General features: G+C 68.0%; 1 protein-coding gene across 1 annotated transcript; it reads right to left on the bottom strand.

Annotated features, from left to right (window-relative positions):
* Positions 1-3591: 3591 nt before the first annotated feature.
* TPCN2 (two pore segment channel 2) lies at positions 3592-15771 on the bottom strand. The gene is made up of 25 exons (XM_056131586.1): positions 15468-15771; positions 13283-13347; positions 13023-13099; positions 12640-12817; positions 12295-12411; positions 11904-12010; positions 11743-11815; positions 11557-11659; positions 11211-11276; positions 10644-10708; positions 10423-10520; positions 10101-10182; positions 9889-9972; positions 8958-9077; positions 8070-8129; positions 7603-7731; positions 7440-7489; positions 6924-7014; positions 5590-5661; positions 4994-5067; positions 4760-4838; positions 4518-4600; positions 4139-4220; positions 3827-3921; positions 3592-3670 (listed from the first exon to the last, which is right to left on the bottom strand). The coding sequence occupies exons 1-25, from the start codon at positions 15769-15771 to the stop codon at positions 3592-3594; spliced, it is 2433 nt and encodes an 810-aa protein (XP_055987561.1).
* Between the last annotated feature and the right edge of the window lie 860 nt (positions 15772-16631).

Genomic DNA, 16631 nt, shown 5'->3' with positions numbered 1-16631 from the left:
TTTTGGTTCACACCTGGTGATGCTCAGGGGTTACTCCTGACTCTGCACTCAGGACTTACTCCTGGCGGTGCTCAGGGGACCCTATGGGATGCTGGGAATCGAACCCGGGTCAGTCGCGTGCAGGGCAAACGCCCTCCCCGCTGTGCTATCGCTCCAGCCCAAAATGCCCATTTCTGCTTGTCCCCCATACCCTCAACCCTGCGCATGGACAGGGCCCCCGACAAGCCCCCAAACATTTCCAACCCATCTTGGACCCCAAGCTGGTGCCCAAGTCGGGGGGGGACCCCAGGGTGCGGGGCCCCTTCTCAGCCTCTCCAGGACACAGGTGCCCCCACCCACCTGTCACCTCCAGACACCCGGCGAGGGGTTCCCCCATGTTCTGACCAAAGGTGCCCTTATCACCTGCTCCCCCAGACTCAACCCAGCACTGTCCTCCCAAAACAAGCACGAGCCTCCCACGGGAGGGGCCTCAGAGGACGGGGCTTCCAGAATGTTCTGCACAGCAGCTTGAAGAATGAGCCGGGCACATGTGGAGGTGCCGTGGTCGGTCCTCAGCCTGGATTGTCCCTGCAGCCAGCACCGAGGCTGCCCAGGGACGCAGAAGGGGTCTGTCCCATGCATGCTGCAGGCTGGGGCACCCCTGGGACAATCCTGCCGGTGGACAGCCAAGCCCTGGGCTGGTGCCAGGGGCCCGTCCTGGACACTGTCCTTCTGCCCCCAGGTGCGACATGCTAGAACCCCGACTTGTCCTGTTGGGGTCCAGGGCCCCTTCCATGCCCCACAGCCCCGCAAGGCAGGGGCGCATCTCCCCATGGGGGGAAGGGGGCTGGGATAATGGGGTGCAGGAGGCAGGGATGAGCCTCTGCTCACTCTCTGGGGCTCCACGGCCACCTGGAACACCCAGACGAACCTCCGGGTTGGTGACCCCCAGCCCACCTAGCCCCCCAGGAGAAACCAGGGCTAATGGGGGGTCCTGACAACTCCCCCTACCTCCCCCAGCTCCTGAGGGGTCAGCACTGGTGTGCAAACAGGACACTCCCAGCCCTGGGGCCAAGGCAGGCTGAGGGGGTCTCTGGAGAGAATGCAGTGGGCGGGGGGGGGGGGGGGGGGGGGGGGGCGATTGGGGCTGATATGGGGGGGCTGCTGGAGCACTGCTGCCACCCACTGGCCGGACTCGGTACTGCAGGAGTTCGGGCCCCTGGTGTGGGCCGGCCCTGCAGGGCAGCAGGAGCAAACCCCTGGACTGTGGCGCCCTCTGCTGGCGGCCGGCGGCGCTCACCCCGGAGTGGGGGCGACCTCAGCCCCAAGCCGAGCGGGGGGGGGGGGGGAGTACGCGGGTGCCCTCTGCTGGGGGCATGGGGCACGGCACACGGCACCTGGGAGCGCAGTTGCACCCCCACTGCCCGCCGTGCCTTGGGGGGCCCCCTCTGGCAGACTGCTGTGATGGGGCGACCGGGTGACACCATATGACACTGACCATGTCACGCTGTGATGCTGTGACCAGTGGCATGCTCTGACCCGGTCACCCCAACACAGCAGTCTGCCAGAGGGAGCCCCCCAAGGCACCCGGCATCCACGTCGTTCCCACGGCAACACTCAGCACAGGGACAGAGGCCCGTCACCTATAGGGCCGAGGCCAGCGCCCTCCCCCTCCCCCACCCCAACTCATGCGGCGCCCACACCCTCTCGTACCCCTGACTCGCTACCCTGGGCCCGGCAGCAGCCTGGGCGAGGGTGAGGAAAGACACAGGGATTGGGGCTGCACTGGGCCCCGTGGGTGTCGGAGGACCCCGTGTCCCCCTGCACTGGGCAGGGCCCTGGTCTTTGCAGTGTCCCTCCCCGTCAGGGAGTGGGGGATGGCTCTGGGTCCTCCCCTCCCCCACATGGTGTGGGCACCCCGCGGGCTGGCCGGGTACTTGCCCACACGCTGGCAGGAGGCAGAGCCATGGTCAGGGTCAGCCCTGCAGCCGCAACCCCAGAACCTGCTAGAAAGAACAGGGAAAGCCGGTGCTGGGGGTGCGCCCGGGGCTCTGCCAGTCAAGGACCCTCCCTGGGCCCACAGACACCCCCGCTCCAGCCTGAGGCTGGGCACGGGCTTCGGACTCGCCGGTCTAGAATGTTCTCGGCGCTGGCATGTGGGGCCACGGTGCTCGGGGGAGCGTGGCAGCAGGGCGCCAGGTGGGCCCCAGGCCGGATTAGCCAACAGCGGGGACCCTGGGTAGCAGGTGCCCCCAAGCCTGCAGGTGTGGGCCCCACGCCACCAGGCTCCGATTACGCGCCAAGCCTGCGTCCCCTGGGATTCGGGCCCGGGCTGCATCCGTTGACCACTTTGATGTGAGGCGCTGGCCACACCCCCAGAGTCCATGGCCATGAGCGGGCTATGCTGCTTGCTCAAAGCAAAGGGGGTGCTCCCTGGGAGAACCCCGATTACCTGCACTGCAGGAAACTCAAGCCAGCCGCGCTGAGGCCAGCCCCGCTCTGCACGTGCCCACATCAAAGCCGACCGCTTGGCGCGGGCACACTGCCCAGCTGGGTACCCTCAGCAGGGCCCGCTCAGGACCCCAGCAAACAGAAACACAGGACACCAACACACGACACAGGGGACCCCAAGGTGCAAATGCGGGATCCCAAGATGCCCATCAGGACCCTAACACGAACAGGGGCTTCATCTAGCGGGCACGGGGCCCTGGCACACCCCGCACACGAACGGGCCAGCTCTGAGCAAAGCCTCAGGTGACACCCCCACAACTCACTGTCCGGGTTGGTTTGTTTCTGGCCAGTTTTATTGAAAAGCATGAATGTTGAGTCTGTCGCCGTGAGCAGGGACACTGGTGACACCACCTGGGGGTTCTTGCCCACCTGAACTTCCTGCGTTCTCCAGGCCAAGCGTAGGACACACATTCCCTCCCGGGCAGCCTGCAGGTCCCAGCAAAGGCCGAGACCGTTCCCTGGGACATTGCAGGCCACCCCAAGTGTCACGCTGGAAGCTCGGGGGTCTTTCTAAGACCCTGCTCCAGTGTGAGGTAGAGCTGGGGGCAGCAGGCAGCAGGCACACCCACACTGGCACTGTCCCCCACCAGAAGGTTGCCAGGGACATAGCGCACCCACGCCCCGGAGGCAGGAGCAGGGCAGGCTTCGGGCCAGTTGGGTCACCGCGGCAAGCCCCCAGGTCAGAGAGGCAGAATGGGGGTCCCACAGCCGCGAATAACAAGCTCAACACCGAGAGAAAGGGACCCCGGGACAGCCAGTGGCAGGAGGACAGAGCAGGGGCATGTGCAGCTCGGACCCTCAAACAACAGACGGATGGACAGATGGACGGCAGCCACCCACCCGCCCCTGCCAGGACGCTCCGCCACACCCACACCCAGACAGTGGCATGGTCCGACTCAGCCCGGGTGTGGTCGGCGGCAGGCGTGACCCAGGTGTCAGTCTGCTACAGATGTGGCCCTGGTGTCGGCCGGCTGCAGACGTGGCCCTGGTGTCGGTCAGCTGCAGATGTGACCCAGGTGCCGGTCAGCTGCAGGCGTGGCCCAGGTGTCTGCCAGCTGCAGCCGTGGCCCGGGGGCCCGCAGAGCTGCAGGCGCGGCCGGGTCACCGGCACAGCTGCAGGTACGGGTGACTACGCAATGTCTCTATCAGCTGCTCCTCCGTGGGCTCCTCCAGGGTGTCACTGTGGACAGAAGGGTCCAGAGAGGAGCAGGCCCCGGTGACCCCAGGCACCAAGGCGTGGGCCACTCTCTCAGGGAACTGGGGGAGGCAGGTCCCACCCGAGTGGCAGATGGCGGGAACTGGAAGCAGTGGAGACCCGGGTCCGCCCGCCGCCCACCTGAACAGCAGCTCCAGGGACATGATCCGAGTGGCCTGGTGGACCCCGCGTGGCAAGGCCACGTTGCCGTGCCGGTCCCACTTGCTGAGAAAGTTCTGGAAGGCGGGGGAGGGGAGACCTGAGACCACTGCGGGTCGGCTGGTCCCCACAGCAGGGACCCCGCCAGCACCCCCTAGGTGAGGCCTCACTCCTGCAGGAACTCAGTCGGGCCCAAGAATCCTAGGTCAGAGGTCAGTGCACCCAGCCCGGGGCATTGTGGGTGGGGCCAAGTGTCCCCCTCAGGGCATGCTGAGGGTCCTGGGGTGCCCGCACCTCCAGAATCAGAGCCAGGAACACATTGACCCAGATCACGGACGACACGAGCCACCACAGGACAAAGTAGACCTTGGACCACCTGCAGGACAGCGGGACCCCATGCGGTGACCGGGCAGAGATCCAGCGTACGCCCCCCCCCATCCCGACACAGGCCCCTCCAGACAAGGGTCCCCAGGACGCAGGCCCCCAGGACACGGGCACCCACAGGGTCCCCAGAGAGGCCCCCACCTGGGCTTGGGAATAACCAAGAGTGGGCTGCGGGGTCCAGCTGGTGAGATAGGAGCTGAGCCCACTGCCCCCAGTAGCCTGGCTGCCCTGGAGCCCCAAGCCAGGTGCTCCTGCCCCCCGCGGGCGGGCCCAGGGTGTCGGCACTCACGGACCAGCGTAGCGCACGAAGGCCTCCAGGAACACCTGCCAGTTATTCACCACCATCACGTCCCACAGCACCACCAGGGCCGCCTGCGGGGGGCAGGGGATCAGTGGGGGCCTGGGGTCAAGCAGGGGCTCAGTGGGAGACCCCGGGGTCAGACCCAGGGAGGGGGCTCAGCGGGGGCCCAGAGCGAGGCGGGGCTCCATAGGGGGACCCGGGGGTCAGGTGGGGCTCTGTGGGGGACGCACCGCGAAGTCGTCGAAGTTGTTGGCCCAGTAGTTGAGCTCCTCGAAGGTGCCGCAGGTGGCGGAGGCGTTGGCGGCCAGGCTGGGGGACAGCACCGTCATCTCGGGGCCTCTGCCGCCATGGAACCCCCTCTGGGCCCCGAGAACCGGGCAGGACGGACGAGAACCTCCCCCCAACACTACTCAGGCTCAGCCTTGGGCCGCGGGGGGAGGGGGCCAGAGTCCCCCAGGCCTCACCTGCTGTTCCCGGGGGGCACGATGACGCCTCGGAAGAGGCTGATGCCGACGATGGCGAATTCATAGTACACCACCTGGGGGCGGGGCCAGCGCCGTGAGGGCAGGAGAGGGGCCCCGAAGACAGGACGGGGTGGCGGGAGGCTGGGGGAGGCAGGGAGGGCCGCCAGGCTCAGCACTGGGGTCCCAGGAAGGCCGCCATACCCCCTCGAGTCCCTGGGGGGCGCCAGAGGCTGGGGGAGGGGCCCACAGGGCTAGCCCAGACTCCCACAGTGGGGGCATGAACGCTACGCTGGCCTGAGTACTGGGGCTCTGCTCCCCAGCGCCCGCCCCCCACAGGGGGTCTGCTGCGTCACGGTCCCCTTCTCTCTGGGGCGCGCACCACGCTCCCCAAACCCAAGGCCGAGAAAGAGCCACTGGCACCTCATCTGGGAACCCTCCACCAGGTTCCTGTGACCCGGGACAGGGGAGCTCCAGTGGGAAGGGGGATGGGGAGGGGACAGTCCCCCGGCGGCAGACCCACCTCCCCCCCGGCCGCCCGCACCCTGCGCCACGCCCGCCGTGCCAGCGCCCAGCCCGCTCTCCGCACCCAGACTCACCACCAGGATCCCGCCGAAGGCCCGCATGTTCCTGATGAGGTCCAGCATGGTGCTGGCCACCACGGCGATGAGCTGTGGGAGGAGGCAGGTCCGAGCGCCCTGTCCCACGGGGGCACCTGCCTGCCGGTGCCCCAGCCCAACCCAGGCACAGGGGACAGTGGCTTCCCACCACCCCACACACCTGCACACACACCTGCACGTGCACCAGCTCACACTGCTCACACCTGCACACACGCCTGGTCACACACCTGCACACCCGGCCCCGTCCAGCAGACACCCAGGCACCCCTGTGCCCAGAAACCCCCGTCTCCACCCACGTACACCAAGAGCACCCCTGGAGATGGCGACCTGAGCTGGGGGACCCATCAACCCAGTCACCCCCCCGGCGGGCAGGAGGGCAGGCCCGTGCCTGCGACGGCAACGAAATGCATCCGTGTGATTGTGAGTGCAAAGGTGAGTGCACGTGGTGACTGCTTCCGAGACACACGCGTGTCAGGTGTGTGGCCACTGGAAGATTACAAGGACGTGTGCCTCCACGTGCAAGGTCACATGCGGCCACAGGGCGTGCCTGTGTGACGGCAGTGAAAGACTCCATGGACGTGTATGATCACACTACGGACTCCCATTGTGAGTCCACGTGATTATATGTCAGCAACAGCCAATAGGAAATGACGTGGGTGTGCAGGAGTGTAAGCGTGTTAGTGACGTCAGACACTGAGACACGTGACCATGCGCAGACGGTCATGTAGGTACATGACTCCATGTGTTACTGACACCATACAGGTAAGACACATGAGACTACATGTATGTAGACCTGTGAGGTGACGTCACGCATGTGATGTAGACATAGAAGGGGGCGTGGGTGTGCCCAGGGCAGCGCAGGGCAGGACACTCAGAGGGGCCATGGCCTCAGCCCCTTCTCTCCAGGAAAGGCGTCAGGAAACAGCATGAGCAGCCCTTGTGTCTGAGGGACCCAGCCTGGCACCCGGCCACCCACTGGGTCCCGCCAATGTGAAACAGAGCCACAGCCGGGCTGAGAAAGGTCACAAGAAGCACCAGCCCCACCCTGGGGCTCCAGAGGGGCACCCCGGCTCGCCAACACCAACTTCCTGGGTGGGCTGCTTGCCCACTCTGCCCTGGCTCTGAAGTGAGCCCCGGTCACCCGTTCCCCCTCCCACCCCGGGGGTCTCCCGTTCCCCGCTCTGGTGGTCGCCAAAGACACCAGGGTTCACGCCGCCTGGAGCCTGGGAGACGGACCCTCGGCATCCCGGGAATCCGGGCCCACTAGGAGGGCGCCTGCCCCGTGCCCAGAGGGCCGTGCAAGGTGGCCCTACCTTCACGTTGGGGATGACACGCAGGAAGCGGAAGACGATGAGCATGTTCACCAGCCGGGCCAGGTCCCACAGCGACAGGAGCGGCGGCTTCCTGGGGACACGGTGGCACCAGGGGCCATGATGGGTGCCCGTGGCATGACCCCAGCCACAACCTCAGGTCCTGCCGCCACCCCACAGCACTGACCCCACCCCCACTTCCTAGTCCCCAACACCCCTGCCCTCTCCACAGGGGCGCAGTGCCCCTTCCCCCGTCCCGACAGGCCTGCCTGACGCCAGAAGGCATGGCTGCCCACGGCTGCCCATGGCCCCCACCACCCTGCAGTCTCCTGGGACCCGCCCCCACATTCTGAACTGGCACCCCTGGGCCATCCCAGCGTCCCTCCTGCTAGAGGCTGAGCTAATCCAGGGGACCCCTCCACAGCTCCAAGGCCACTTGCCCACCAGGAGCGACGCCCCAGGAACGGATGGATGTGCTCCCTGTCTGGGGCCCCTGGGTGCTCGCCCTCGGGCACCTACCAGCCCAGGTAGGGGAAGCGGTACACAGCCAGTGCGGAGACCTCCAGAACCTGCGGGCAGAGGGAGAGGTGCTCGCTGCAGCCACACCAGCGGGGCCAGAGCCAGGAGAGGCTGGGAGGCGCCCCTTGGGCAGGGCCACATCCCGCCTGCCCCTCCCCGTTACCAGCAGGACCAGGGTGAGCAGCCCGTCGAAGGCGTTGCTGGGCCGGGACCAGTAGCCGCGCAGGCCCAGCGCGAACACCTTGAGCAGCGCCTCCAGCACGTAGTAGAGGATGAAGACGCAGTTGAGGACCTGCGGGGGGCGGGAGGAGGGCGCAGGAGCCCGGGAGAGATGCGCCCTCAGCACCCCGAGTCTCTTGGGGCACCGCGCCAAGCGCACAGTCCAGCCCCAAGAACGAAGAGCGGCGAGCGCGGCGCACGAAGACACCCCGCTCCAGGGCCCTGGGCCAGGGGAGCCAGGGGGTCCCCTCGGCCCCCACAGCCCCTCAGTGGCTCCGCATCAGCCCCCCACGATCCACGCACTCAACAGGCCCAGCCCCCAGCCTCCCGCACCCCAGGAGCCGCCTGCCCGGCGGGGCCCTGCGCGGTGGCCTCTGACCCGCCACTGCCCGGCCGCAGGCTCAGCCTCACCTCCATGGAGAAGTTGTCCCACTGACCAGAGGGCACGTCCGCGTCCAGCTCCAGGAAGATCTGTGGGCGGGGCGGAGGGAGGGCTGGGGGGGGCCTGGAGAGGGAAGGGCCGGGGCGGGGCCGGGATGGGAGGGGCCGGGAGGGGCTAGGGGCGGGGCCTGATTGGGGCAGGGCCTGGCCAGAGGGCGGAGTTTAGATGGGGAGGAGCTAGAAGCTGAACAGGAGCTGGGGGCGGGGCCTGGATGGGCGGGGCGGGGCCTGATTGGGGCAGGGCCTGGTCAGAGGGCGGAGTCTAGATGGGGAGGAGCTAGAAGCTGAACAGGAGCTGGGGGTGGGGCCTGGATGGGCGGGGCGGGGCCTGATTGGGGCAGGGCCTGGTCAGAGGGCGGAGTCTAGATGGGGAGGAGCTAGAAGCTGAACAGGAGCTGGGGGTGGGGCCTGGATGGGCGGGGCGGGGCCTGATTGGGGCAGGGCCTGGTCAGAGGGCGGAGTCTAGATGGGGAGGAGCTAGAAGCTGAACAGGAGCCGGGGGCGGGGCCTGGAGGGAGTTGCTGGGAGCGGGGCCTAGATGTGAGGGGCCGGGCAGGGCCTGATTGGGGCAAGGCCCGGTCAGAGGGCGGGGCCTAGGTGGGGAGGAGCTAGAAGTTGAACAGGAGCGGGGGGCAGGGCCTGGAGGGAGTTTCTGGGGGTGGAGCCTGGATGGGAGGGACTAGGGCGGGGCTGGGGCCTGATTGGGGCAGGGCTGGGGCGGGGCCTGGCCAGAGGGCGGGGCTAGGGCAGGGTAGAGGGACGGCTGAGATGGGAGGCCGCGGAGGGCAGGTGGGCGGGTGGACAGCAGGGCAGGGCCAGGACAGGCCGCCCCACAGGCAGCACATACCCCACACTCACACAAATGGACACCAGGTTGCCAAGGGCAACGAGGTTCCCCAGGCAATCAAAGCCAGGGTGGCTGAAGATGAACTGGGCAGTCTGCAGGACAGGAGACTGGTACTCAGGCTTCGGTGGGTGCTGGAAAGGGGGTGTACTGGCTCAGAGAAGGCCCTTCAGGAGCCAAGGCTGCGGAGGTTGGGGCCCCCCTGATTCCCAGTTCTGGGCTGCAGCCTCTCAGGCCCAAGGACACAGCCACAAACACCTTGGCAGGAGACAGCCAGGAAGCACATCACGGGTGCTCAAGTCACTGCGACCACCTGCAGGGCTGTGACCACGGTCCACCCGCCCCACGGAGCAGGGCCGGCACGGGGGCCACACAGCCCGACCCAGAGCTGGGGCCACAGCACCCACAGTGGGCCCTGGGGATGGAAAAGGCCCTTTCAACCCAAAGGAAGGTGCACTCCGGACCCCCAGCCCTGAGTGGCCAGGATGAGTGGGGTGCCCGAGGAGACTACTCGGTCCCTCTTGTGGGGTGCCCTCCCCGCTCACCCTTCTAAAGTAACTGGCCGAATAACAAGGCACTGGGGTCTGCTCCCGGAGGCCTGAGACGGAGGCTCAGACCACCTGTGCAGTGACATGACGCGGGAGGCTGGAGTGAGGCCTCGGAGCCCCCCGGCCACCCAGACCGGGACCCTCATCTGGGACAGGAACAAAGTTCCGTGCTGAGGCCAGTGTGTCTGTCCCTTCCCTCCCTGAGCCCCAGGCCCTGGGCCACAGCACAGCCGGCAGCCTCTGCACACGACACGCAGAGCACGCCAGCCTTGGCATGGATGCCCAGGGGCACTCCTACCCCCACGGGGGGGGGGGGGACACTGAGGCCCCCTGCCCCCCAAGCAGCTCCCCGCATCTCTGCCTGTCCTTCCTGTCCTACAGATCCCGGGACACACACCTCCTTGTTCACCTTCCGGTCAAACTGGTAGAAAAGTTTCTGGAACTCGCTGGCTGACAGTACATCGCCGTAGGAAAGTGCATTCTGCAAAGAGGGGCCCCGAGATGAGGCAGGGGTCCCCCAGCCAGCCCAGGGGAAAGGGCACAGCAGTGGGCAGACCCCTGGCCCGCAGGAAGGCCTGCCACTGTCCTCCTGGGGGAGACCGGACGTACCTCCAGGATGGCATTTTTGTGGACGCTGGACAGCTGCACTTTCTCAAGCACCTCCAGAAAGTCTTCCATCTTCACCCCGATTCTGCAGGGAAAGGGCCTGCCAGTGAATCCTGTTGGCCCGGAGCCCGGAGCCCCCATCTGTGACTGCGCCCCGAGTTCAATACAACCGGCTTCCCTGGGTCACTGTGTCCTCTGAGACCCAGAAGCACAGCCCCAGCCCGAGATAGGACCAGAGCCACAGTGGTCAGCGGTGCCCAGTCCCTGCCAGCTCCCCGCACCCTGGCAGAGCACCCACCCTGGGGAGCAGAGCGGTCACACTCACCCCCGCGGGTGCTTTTCGTCCTGCACAGCCGTGGCCAGCACCTCGTAGGCTGCCCGGGTCCCCAGGCGCCGCCGGAGCAGGGACATCTGCAGAGACTTCTGCAAAGGGGGTCCAGGCTCTGCTGGTCACCCACATAGGGGCTGCGAGACACCAGAACCACACCCCAGCACAGGGTACAGGGAGCAGGGTAGGCTGGGGTGAGGTCCCCATGGGGGGCTCACCATCAGGTAACCCCGGAACTGGTTGTAGATAATGGCCGTCAGCAAGTTCATCAGGAACAAGCTTCCTAGGAGGGGTGCGGAGGTCAGGGGCAGCAGAGTGGGGCGACCCACAGAGCGTCCAGAAGCTGGCAGGGCAGGCAGGGCCTGGGCCAGCCCACAGAGCTGTCCGTCCAACGGGAGGGAGGCCACCTACCAGCCACAGGCACCAAGAGCAGAGTCTCAGTGAGGCACAAAGCACAGGGCTGGGAGGTCACGCATATGTGATGTCACGGGGTCAGTGGTCACGGTGAGAGGACATCATGGGATGGGGTTACGCGGAGTGATCATGAGGGCAGGGGTCCTTATCTTAATGACATCAGAGGACCAGGGGGTCACACTGAGATGATGTCACAGGGTTGGGGTCACACTGAGGTGACGTCGCAGGGTTAGGGGTCACACTAAGGTGACGTCACGGGGTCAGGGCCCTGGTGAGGTTCAAGAGCCTAGGGTCACACGCCCAGGGAATCAGGATCCTATCAAGGCATCAGCCCCAGCCCGGCCCCCCACTAACACCCCGTCCGGACTCACCAATGAGGGTAAAGAGGATGAAGAAGACGGCGTAGGCGCGGTTCTCGGAGTACACGGGGATCATCACTGAGGAGAGGATGCGTGGAACTGAGCGCGGGCCCGGCTGACGACCTCTCCTTCCCGGGTCGGGAGCCCCCGGGGGCCACAGCGGGGTGGTGGCCGCGGGCAGGGAAGTTTCCAACCTCGAGGGAGCTGGGCGAGCGGGTCTGGGACACTGGTGGCCACCACTGGCCGTTCAGAGGGGCTCCGCCCTGCACCTTGGCCCCTCCGCCGCCCCTAGGCCTCTGCCCCAGGGACAGTCCTCAGGAGCGAGGCCCCCGGAATGCGGCCCCGGGCCCACACGCACCGTCGGGGTTGTTGGCCATGGTGAGCAGCACCAGGAGCGAGGTCAGGGCTTCGGGCAGGTTGCGGAAGTAGATCTGTCGCTCCCGGTCGCGCCCGCTGCTGCCCTCCTGCTGGCGGGGGCCGAACTAAGGTGCCACCCGGGCCCGCCCGCCGCGCCCGCCCGCCCGCCCAGCGCCGCGGGGGGTACCTTGTCGCTGGCGAACAGCAGCATCCCAAACATGGTGAAGAGGAACAGGTGTAGCAGCAGCAGCAGCACGACGCTGGGGCGGGAGTCGGGCAGGGGTCAGCCGGGCGGGGACGGGGACCCCACGACCCCTCCCCAGGGAGGCAGAGCGGCCCCGGGCCCACCTGGCAATTTCCGGCAGGGACCACTGGATGCACTTGAGGGTCTTCTTCATCATGGACGAGTTCTGCAGCAGGAAGAAGGGCCGCAGCAGCCGGCGGACACGCAGGGGCTGCGGGGACAGAAGCCACGCGGGGTCCACCTCCAGCTCGGGCTCCTCAGGCCCCCACGGGTGACATGGTGGCGGCCGAAGGGCTCTGAACGGGCGAAGGGGGTGGCGTGGACGCAGGGCCCAGGGCCCAGCTGCCCGCAGGCACGTGCCTGACTCCGGCCGGCACAGGCCTGGGAGCCGCGGCCCGTGGGGCTCAGGAAGCGGAAGGCGGGTTTGGGCTGGTCGGTCCTGGGTGGGACCCTGCGGGACGCCCAGGGGCTCCCGGGACCGCGCCCTGTCCCCACCTCCTGACACAGGACACTCAGCGACACCATCCAGTCAGTGAGGGACACGGCGAGCACCAGCATGTAGGACAGCAGCCAGGGGTTCTTCCGGAACCGGGCCATCTGCACCAGGTAGGCCTGCGGGGTCAGAGCCTCGGTCAGGGGCAGGGGCGGCCCTCGGTCCCGTCCCCCGCGCGGCGGGGACTCATCCTGCGTGGCCCATGCAGACACCACCTGGGGCCAGAGAGGCTGCCCCTGCACAGAGCCAGGGGGCAGCCCTGAGCAGTGCCCGGTGGCCCCCCAACAAACCCCCGGCCCTCCTGTCCTGCACGTGTGCGGGACAGCCCCTCCTGCCCCCGCTCTCGCCTTCACCGACACGTCGGCCACGAAGACCAGCAGGCAGAGCCCCTCGACGCTCTCGGTCAAGCCGCACGGCGGCTCCCAGGGGGCCTGGCGGAAGCGCACGTCCGAGGTCCTGGAGAACGAGGACGGGGTCTCCACGAAGGCCAGAGCCAGGATCAGGAAAATGGAGAAGCTCAGGATCCTGGGCCAGGGCAGAGCACTCAGCGGCGGCCACTCGCGCCAGGCAGACGGGCAGGCGGCCCCGGAGCAGAGGGGAGGCCGGGGCGGGACCCACGCTTCCCGCCGCGGCCGCTCCCGTGTCAGCTGAGAACGTTCTGGAAAGGCCCCCTGGCCACCACAAGGGCCCTTCGGAGGCCCGACCAGGGTGGGGACACGCACTCACTCACCTCTGCCACAGCTTGGAGTAGTACCAGCGGTACAGCCACATCGACCAGACGTCCATGCGGTGGTTGATGGAGCGGTACTGGGGGACCACACGGGCACGAGTGGGCGCCCCACCCCTCACCGGCACACAGAGCCCCAGAGCCAGCGGGGGCCTGGCCCGGGACCCTCCCTCAGGGCCACAGTGCTCCCATCCACCCCACGCACTCTGCGGCCCCCGGGACGTCCCCTGCTGGCCCGGGCTGGGCGCCCCGGAGAAGCCCACCTGGATGGCGTCATCGATGAAGACCACCGCCTGCTCCAGGCACACGGCCCGCTTCTCCGCGGCATCTGCAGGGGGCGGGGGGCATGTCAAGGGCGCAGGCCATGGGCACTCCAGCTCCAGAACACGCCTGGCTCTGCTTGTCGGCAGGGGCTCCCCGAAAGGGGAAGGGAGGCCACGCTCAACCTGGGACACGCCTCGGTTCTCTGGGCCTGTTCCCCTTCTGCTCCCAAGCCGGAACCCACGGAGGGCTGCACCGTGAGGGGCCACCGAGCTGCCCTCAGTGCCCTACTGCCCCACCCACCCACCCCCCAGGGTGGCCCACGACCCTGCACCCCATCCCAGGAGCAGCACCAGCCCCCCGCATCCCACGGGACTTTAGTCTCCACGCAGACTCTGCGCCTCTTCAAGAGGCAGAGAGGAAACCACCCAAGCACCCAAGGTGGAGCCCTAAGCACCCTTCAGCCACCCACCCAGCAACCCGGCACAGGGAGCCTCTGTGGGAGCGGGCAGGGCCCCGGAGTGCATGAGTCGGGTGGCCCTTGAGTCCCACAGCCCCCAGTCAGACCCAGGGATCTGTACACCCCATTCCGTGGCACCCGGCTGTAGCACCCAGCTCCACGGCATCCGGTTTTGTGGCACCCTGTTTCACGGCACCCAGCTCTGTGGCATCCAGGTTCCGTGGCACCTGGCAGCATTGTTGCAAGATCACGTGGGCAGGAGCCACCTGAGATGTCCCCACGGCAAAAGCCATTTCATGTCAGAGTCGGGAGAAGCTGCCCAAGACCAGGACAGGGCAGGGTCAGGCAGCAGGGGTGGGGGCGAGACAGGTCAGGGTAGGGGGACACGCCCAGTATACAGGGGGTCTGTCGGAGCCCCTTGAGGCCTCTCCTCTGCCGTGGCTGCTCTTCTACGAGAGCCTGTGTCTGGCCCCCTGGGCTCTCGGGAAGCCCCTTGGGGAAGGATCCCCACCCCCCCATGCCAAGCTCTCACGAGCACACCCTCCCCCTCTCCTGCAGCCTCCCCCACCCAGATCCAGGGGCTCTGCCAGGCCGAGCTCCCCAGAGCCTGAAACATCCCCAGCCTGGTGCCCAGCAAGGCCATCGCCTGCCCCAAGCTGCCCTCATGGGGCAGTTACCAGCCTGTCCAGTCATCAGGAAAGAGTGACTTTCTTCCGGGGAGGAGGGGCAGGGCCCTGGTGGCAGCTCCCCCACACGGCAAAAGACCCCACTTCACGGCCATTCAGGGCAGCTGGGCAGGCCGAATGAATAGCCCTCAGTCCCTGCTGTCCTCAGGGAACGGGCACAGAATGTCCTGCCCATTGACAGAGGACCCCCGTGGTGCCACTTTCCCAGGGCGGGGGCAGCAAGGAGTCCCACCCCCACCCCAGTCCCCCCAGCTAAGGCCCTGGGCTGAGGGTCGGTCCCTGGGGGTCCGAAACCCCCGCAATGCCGCAATGCCCCAGGTGTGGCCCCCGTGGCCACCCCATTTCCAGAGACCCACACAGCACCCCCAGGCACCTGGCTGCCACTGCGCCCCGCCTTCCTGACCAGCCAGGCACGGGTCACGTGGAGGACTGGCCAGGGGACAGACTGCCACCTGGGCCTCCAGTTTCGTCACTGCTGACTCGGGTGGTGCCAAGGAGGCCCCCACCCACCAGCTCTGCAAACAGGGGCAACCAGGAGCCGCGCTGCGCCCGGAAGCGAGCCGGGCAGGGAGGGCACCAGACCCCAGTGGTGGGTGACCAGGGGGTCCCAGATCCCTCCCCTGCACCAGCCCCTCCAGGCTGCTGGGGAACAGGAAGGACGGGAGGGTGCTGCTGCGGTGGCGGCAAAGGGAGGAAGCTGCTCTGGGTGTCCCGAACCCCACCCAAGCACGACACCCCGCGCAGGGAGTGACCAGCGGCCAGCCGAGAGGAAAGCTGCGGGCCACTTCCTGGTTGAAAGTCCGAACCGAGGGGGGTGGGGGAAGACGGGAGAACGGGGCGCTGGGCCTCAGTTTCCCCGAAGCACCGGGGGCCGCCTCGCGGGCGTCCTGAGCCCTGCCCCGCACAGCACGTGGCCGCGTCCGGCCCGCCGGGACTGGCCGCAGGGCGCCGGGCGCTGGACGTCCCGAGCTGTCCCCGGCCGGCCGGGCGAGGCCTCCGCGGTCCCGCGCCGTCGCGCCGCGCCCCGGCCCGTCGTCGCACCCCTCCGCTCCCGGGCCGGGGGTCGCCGGGGCGCCGTCCCCGGCCCCCGACCCCCGGAGAGCAGCTGCCCGCGCCCCTCGGCCCCCGCCCGGCCCGGCCCGACGGACGCGGCCGGCGCGGCCCCGACGGCGTGACCCGCGCGCGGCCCCGACGGGGCGCCCCGCGCGCCGCCGCGCTCACCGGGACCGACGTGGGCGCCGTAGCGAGGGGCCGAGTCCGCCGAGCTGTCGCCGCCTGCGCCGCCGCCGCCGTCGCGGGCCCCGCTCAGGAGCGGCTTCGACTCGGCCCCCGCGTCCGCCGCCATGGGGTCGCGGCGCGCGCCGGGACCCGCTCGGATGCGCCGGGCCCCAGTGCGCAGGCGCGCGGCCCGGCCCCCGGCGCGGAGGTGTGGCCGGCACCAATGACGTAAGGGAGTCCCTGCCCGACGGCCAATGAGAGCGGGGAGCCTCGCGAGTGGGGCGGGGCTTCGCCTGGCCTCTGCCCCTTGTGGGGCGGGGCTTCGCCTGGCCTCTGCCCCTTGTGGGGCGGGGCTTCGCCTGGCCTCTGCCCCTCAAGGGGCGTGGCTTATCCTGGCCTCGCCCCCTTAGGGGCGGGGTTTAGCTTAGTCCCTGTGGGTGGGAGCGATGCAAAAGTTGCCGTCGCACTGCAAAGAAGGTTTCTCAAGGCCACTTTTGCATCACCCTGGGCCCGGCGTAGAAGCACATGCTCTTCCTTCCGGAGGAATAATGCAAGGGCTCAGAGTCTTGCAAGCATCTGGTCACGAGCTTACACCAAATGCGCGCCGGGGCGCGCTGCTGTTGGAGCCTGCCAAGCTACTCCGCAGCGAGTGTGGGCACCACGAAATGAGGGGGGTGGGGGTGACGAGTGAGCTCCAGCGAGCACCGGGAACTGGAGGCAAAAAGAGACGTCCCAGCGCCACCGCCTGCAATGCGACCTCCAGCATCCCCACTCCCCACGGGGCCCACAATCCTAGACGTGCGGGCCGGAGAGCAGCGCCGCGAACCGCGTGCCGACGGCGTGGGCGTCACAGCCACCAAAGGGCGAGGGTGCAACAGCAAGAAAGGGAAGGACCAGGCGGATGGCAGATTTAAAGGCTAAAAGTCATGGTCCGCCCTCTCGGACCCGCCCAGAGCCACCGAACGCTGGAAGTTCAGCGCCAGTGCC

Source organism: Sorex fumeus, unplaced genomic scaffold (genome assembly GCF_029834395.1).
Source record: "Sorex fumeus unplaced genomic scaffold, SorFum_2.1 ptg000093l, whole genome shotgun sequence".
Taxonomy (NCBI): domain Eukaryota; kingdom Metazoa; phylum Chordata; class Mammalia; order Eulipotyphla; family Soricidae; genus Sorex; species Sorex fumeus.
The sequence above is the reverse complement of the archived record's forward strand: the minus strand, read 5'-3'. Positions and strand labels throughout refer to the sequence as shown.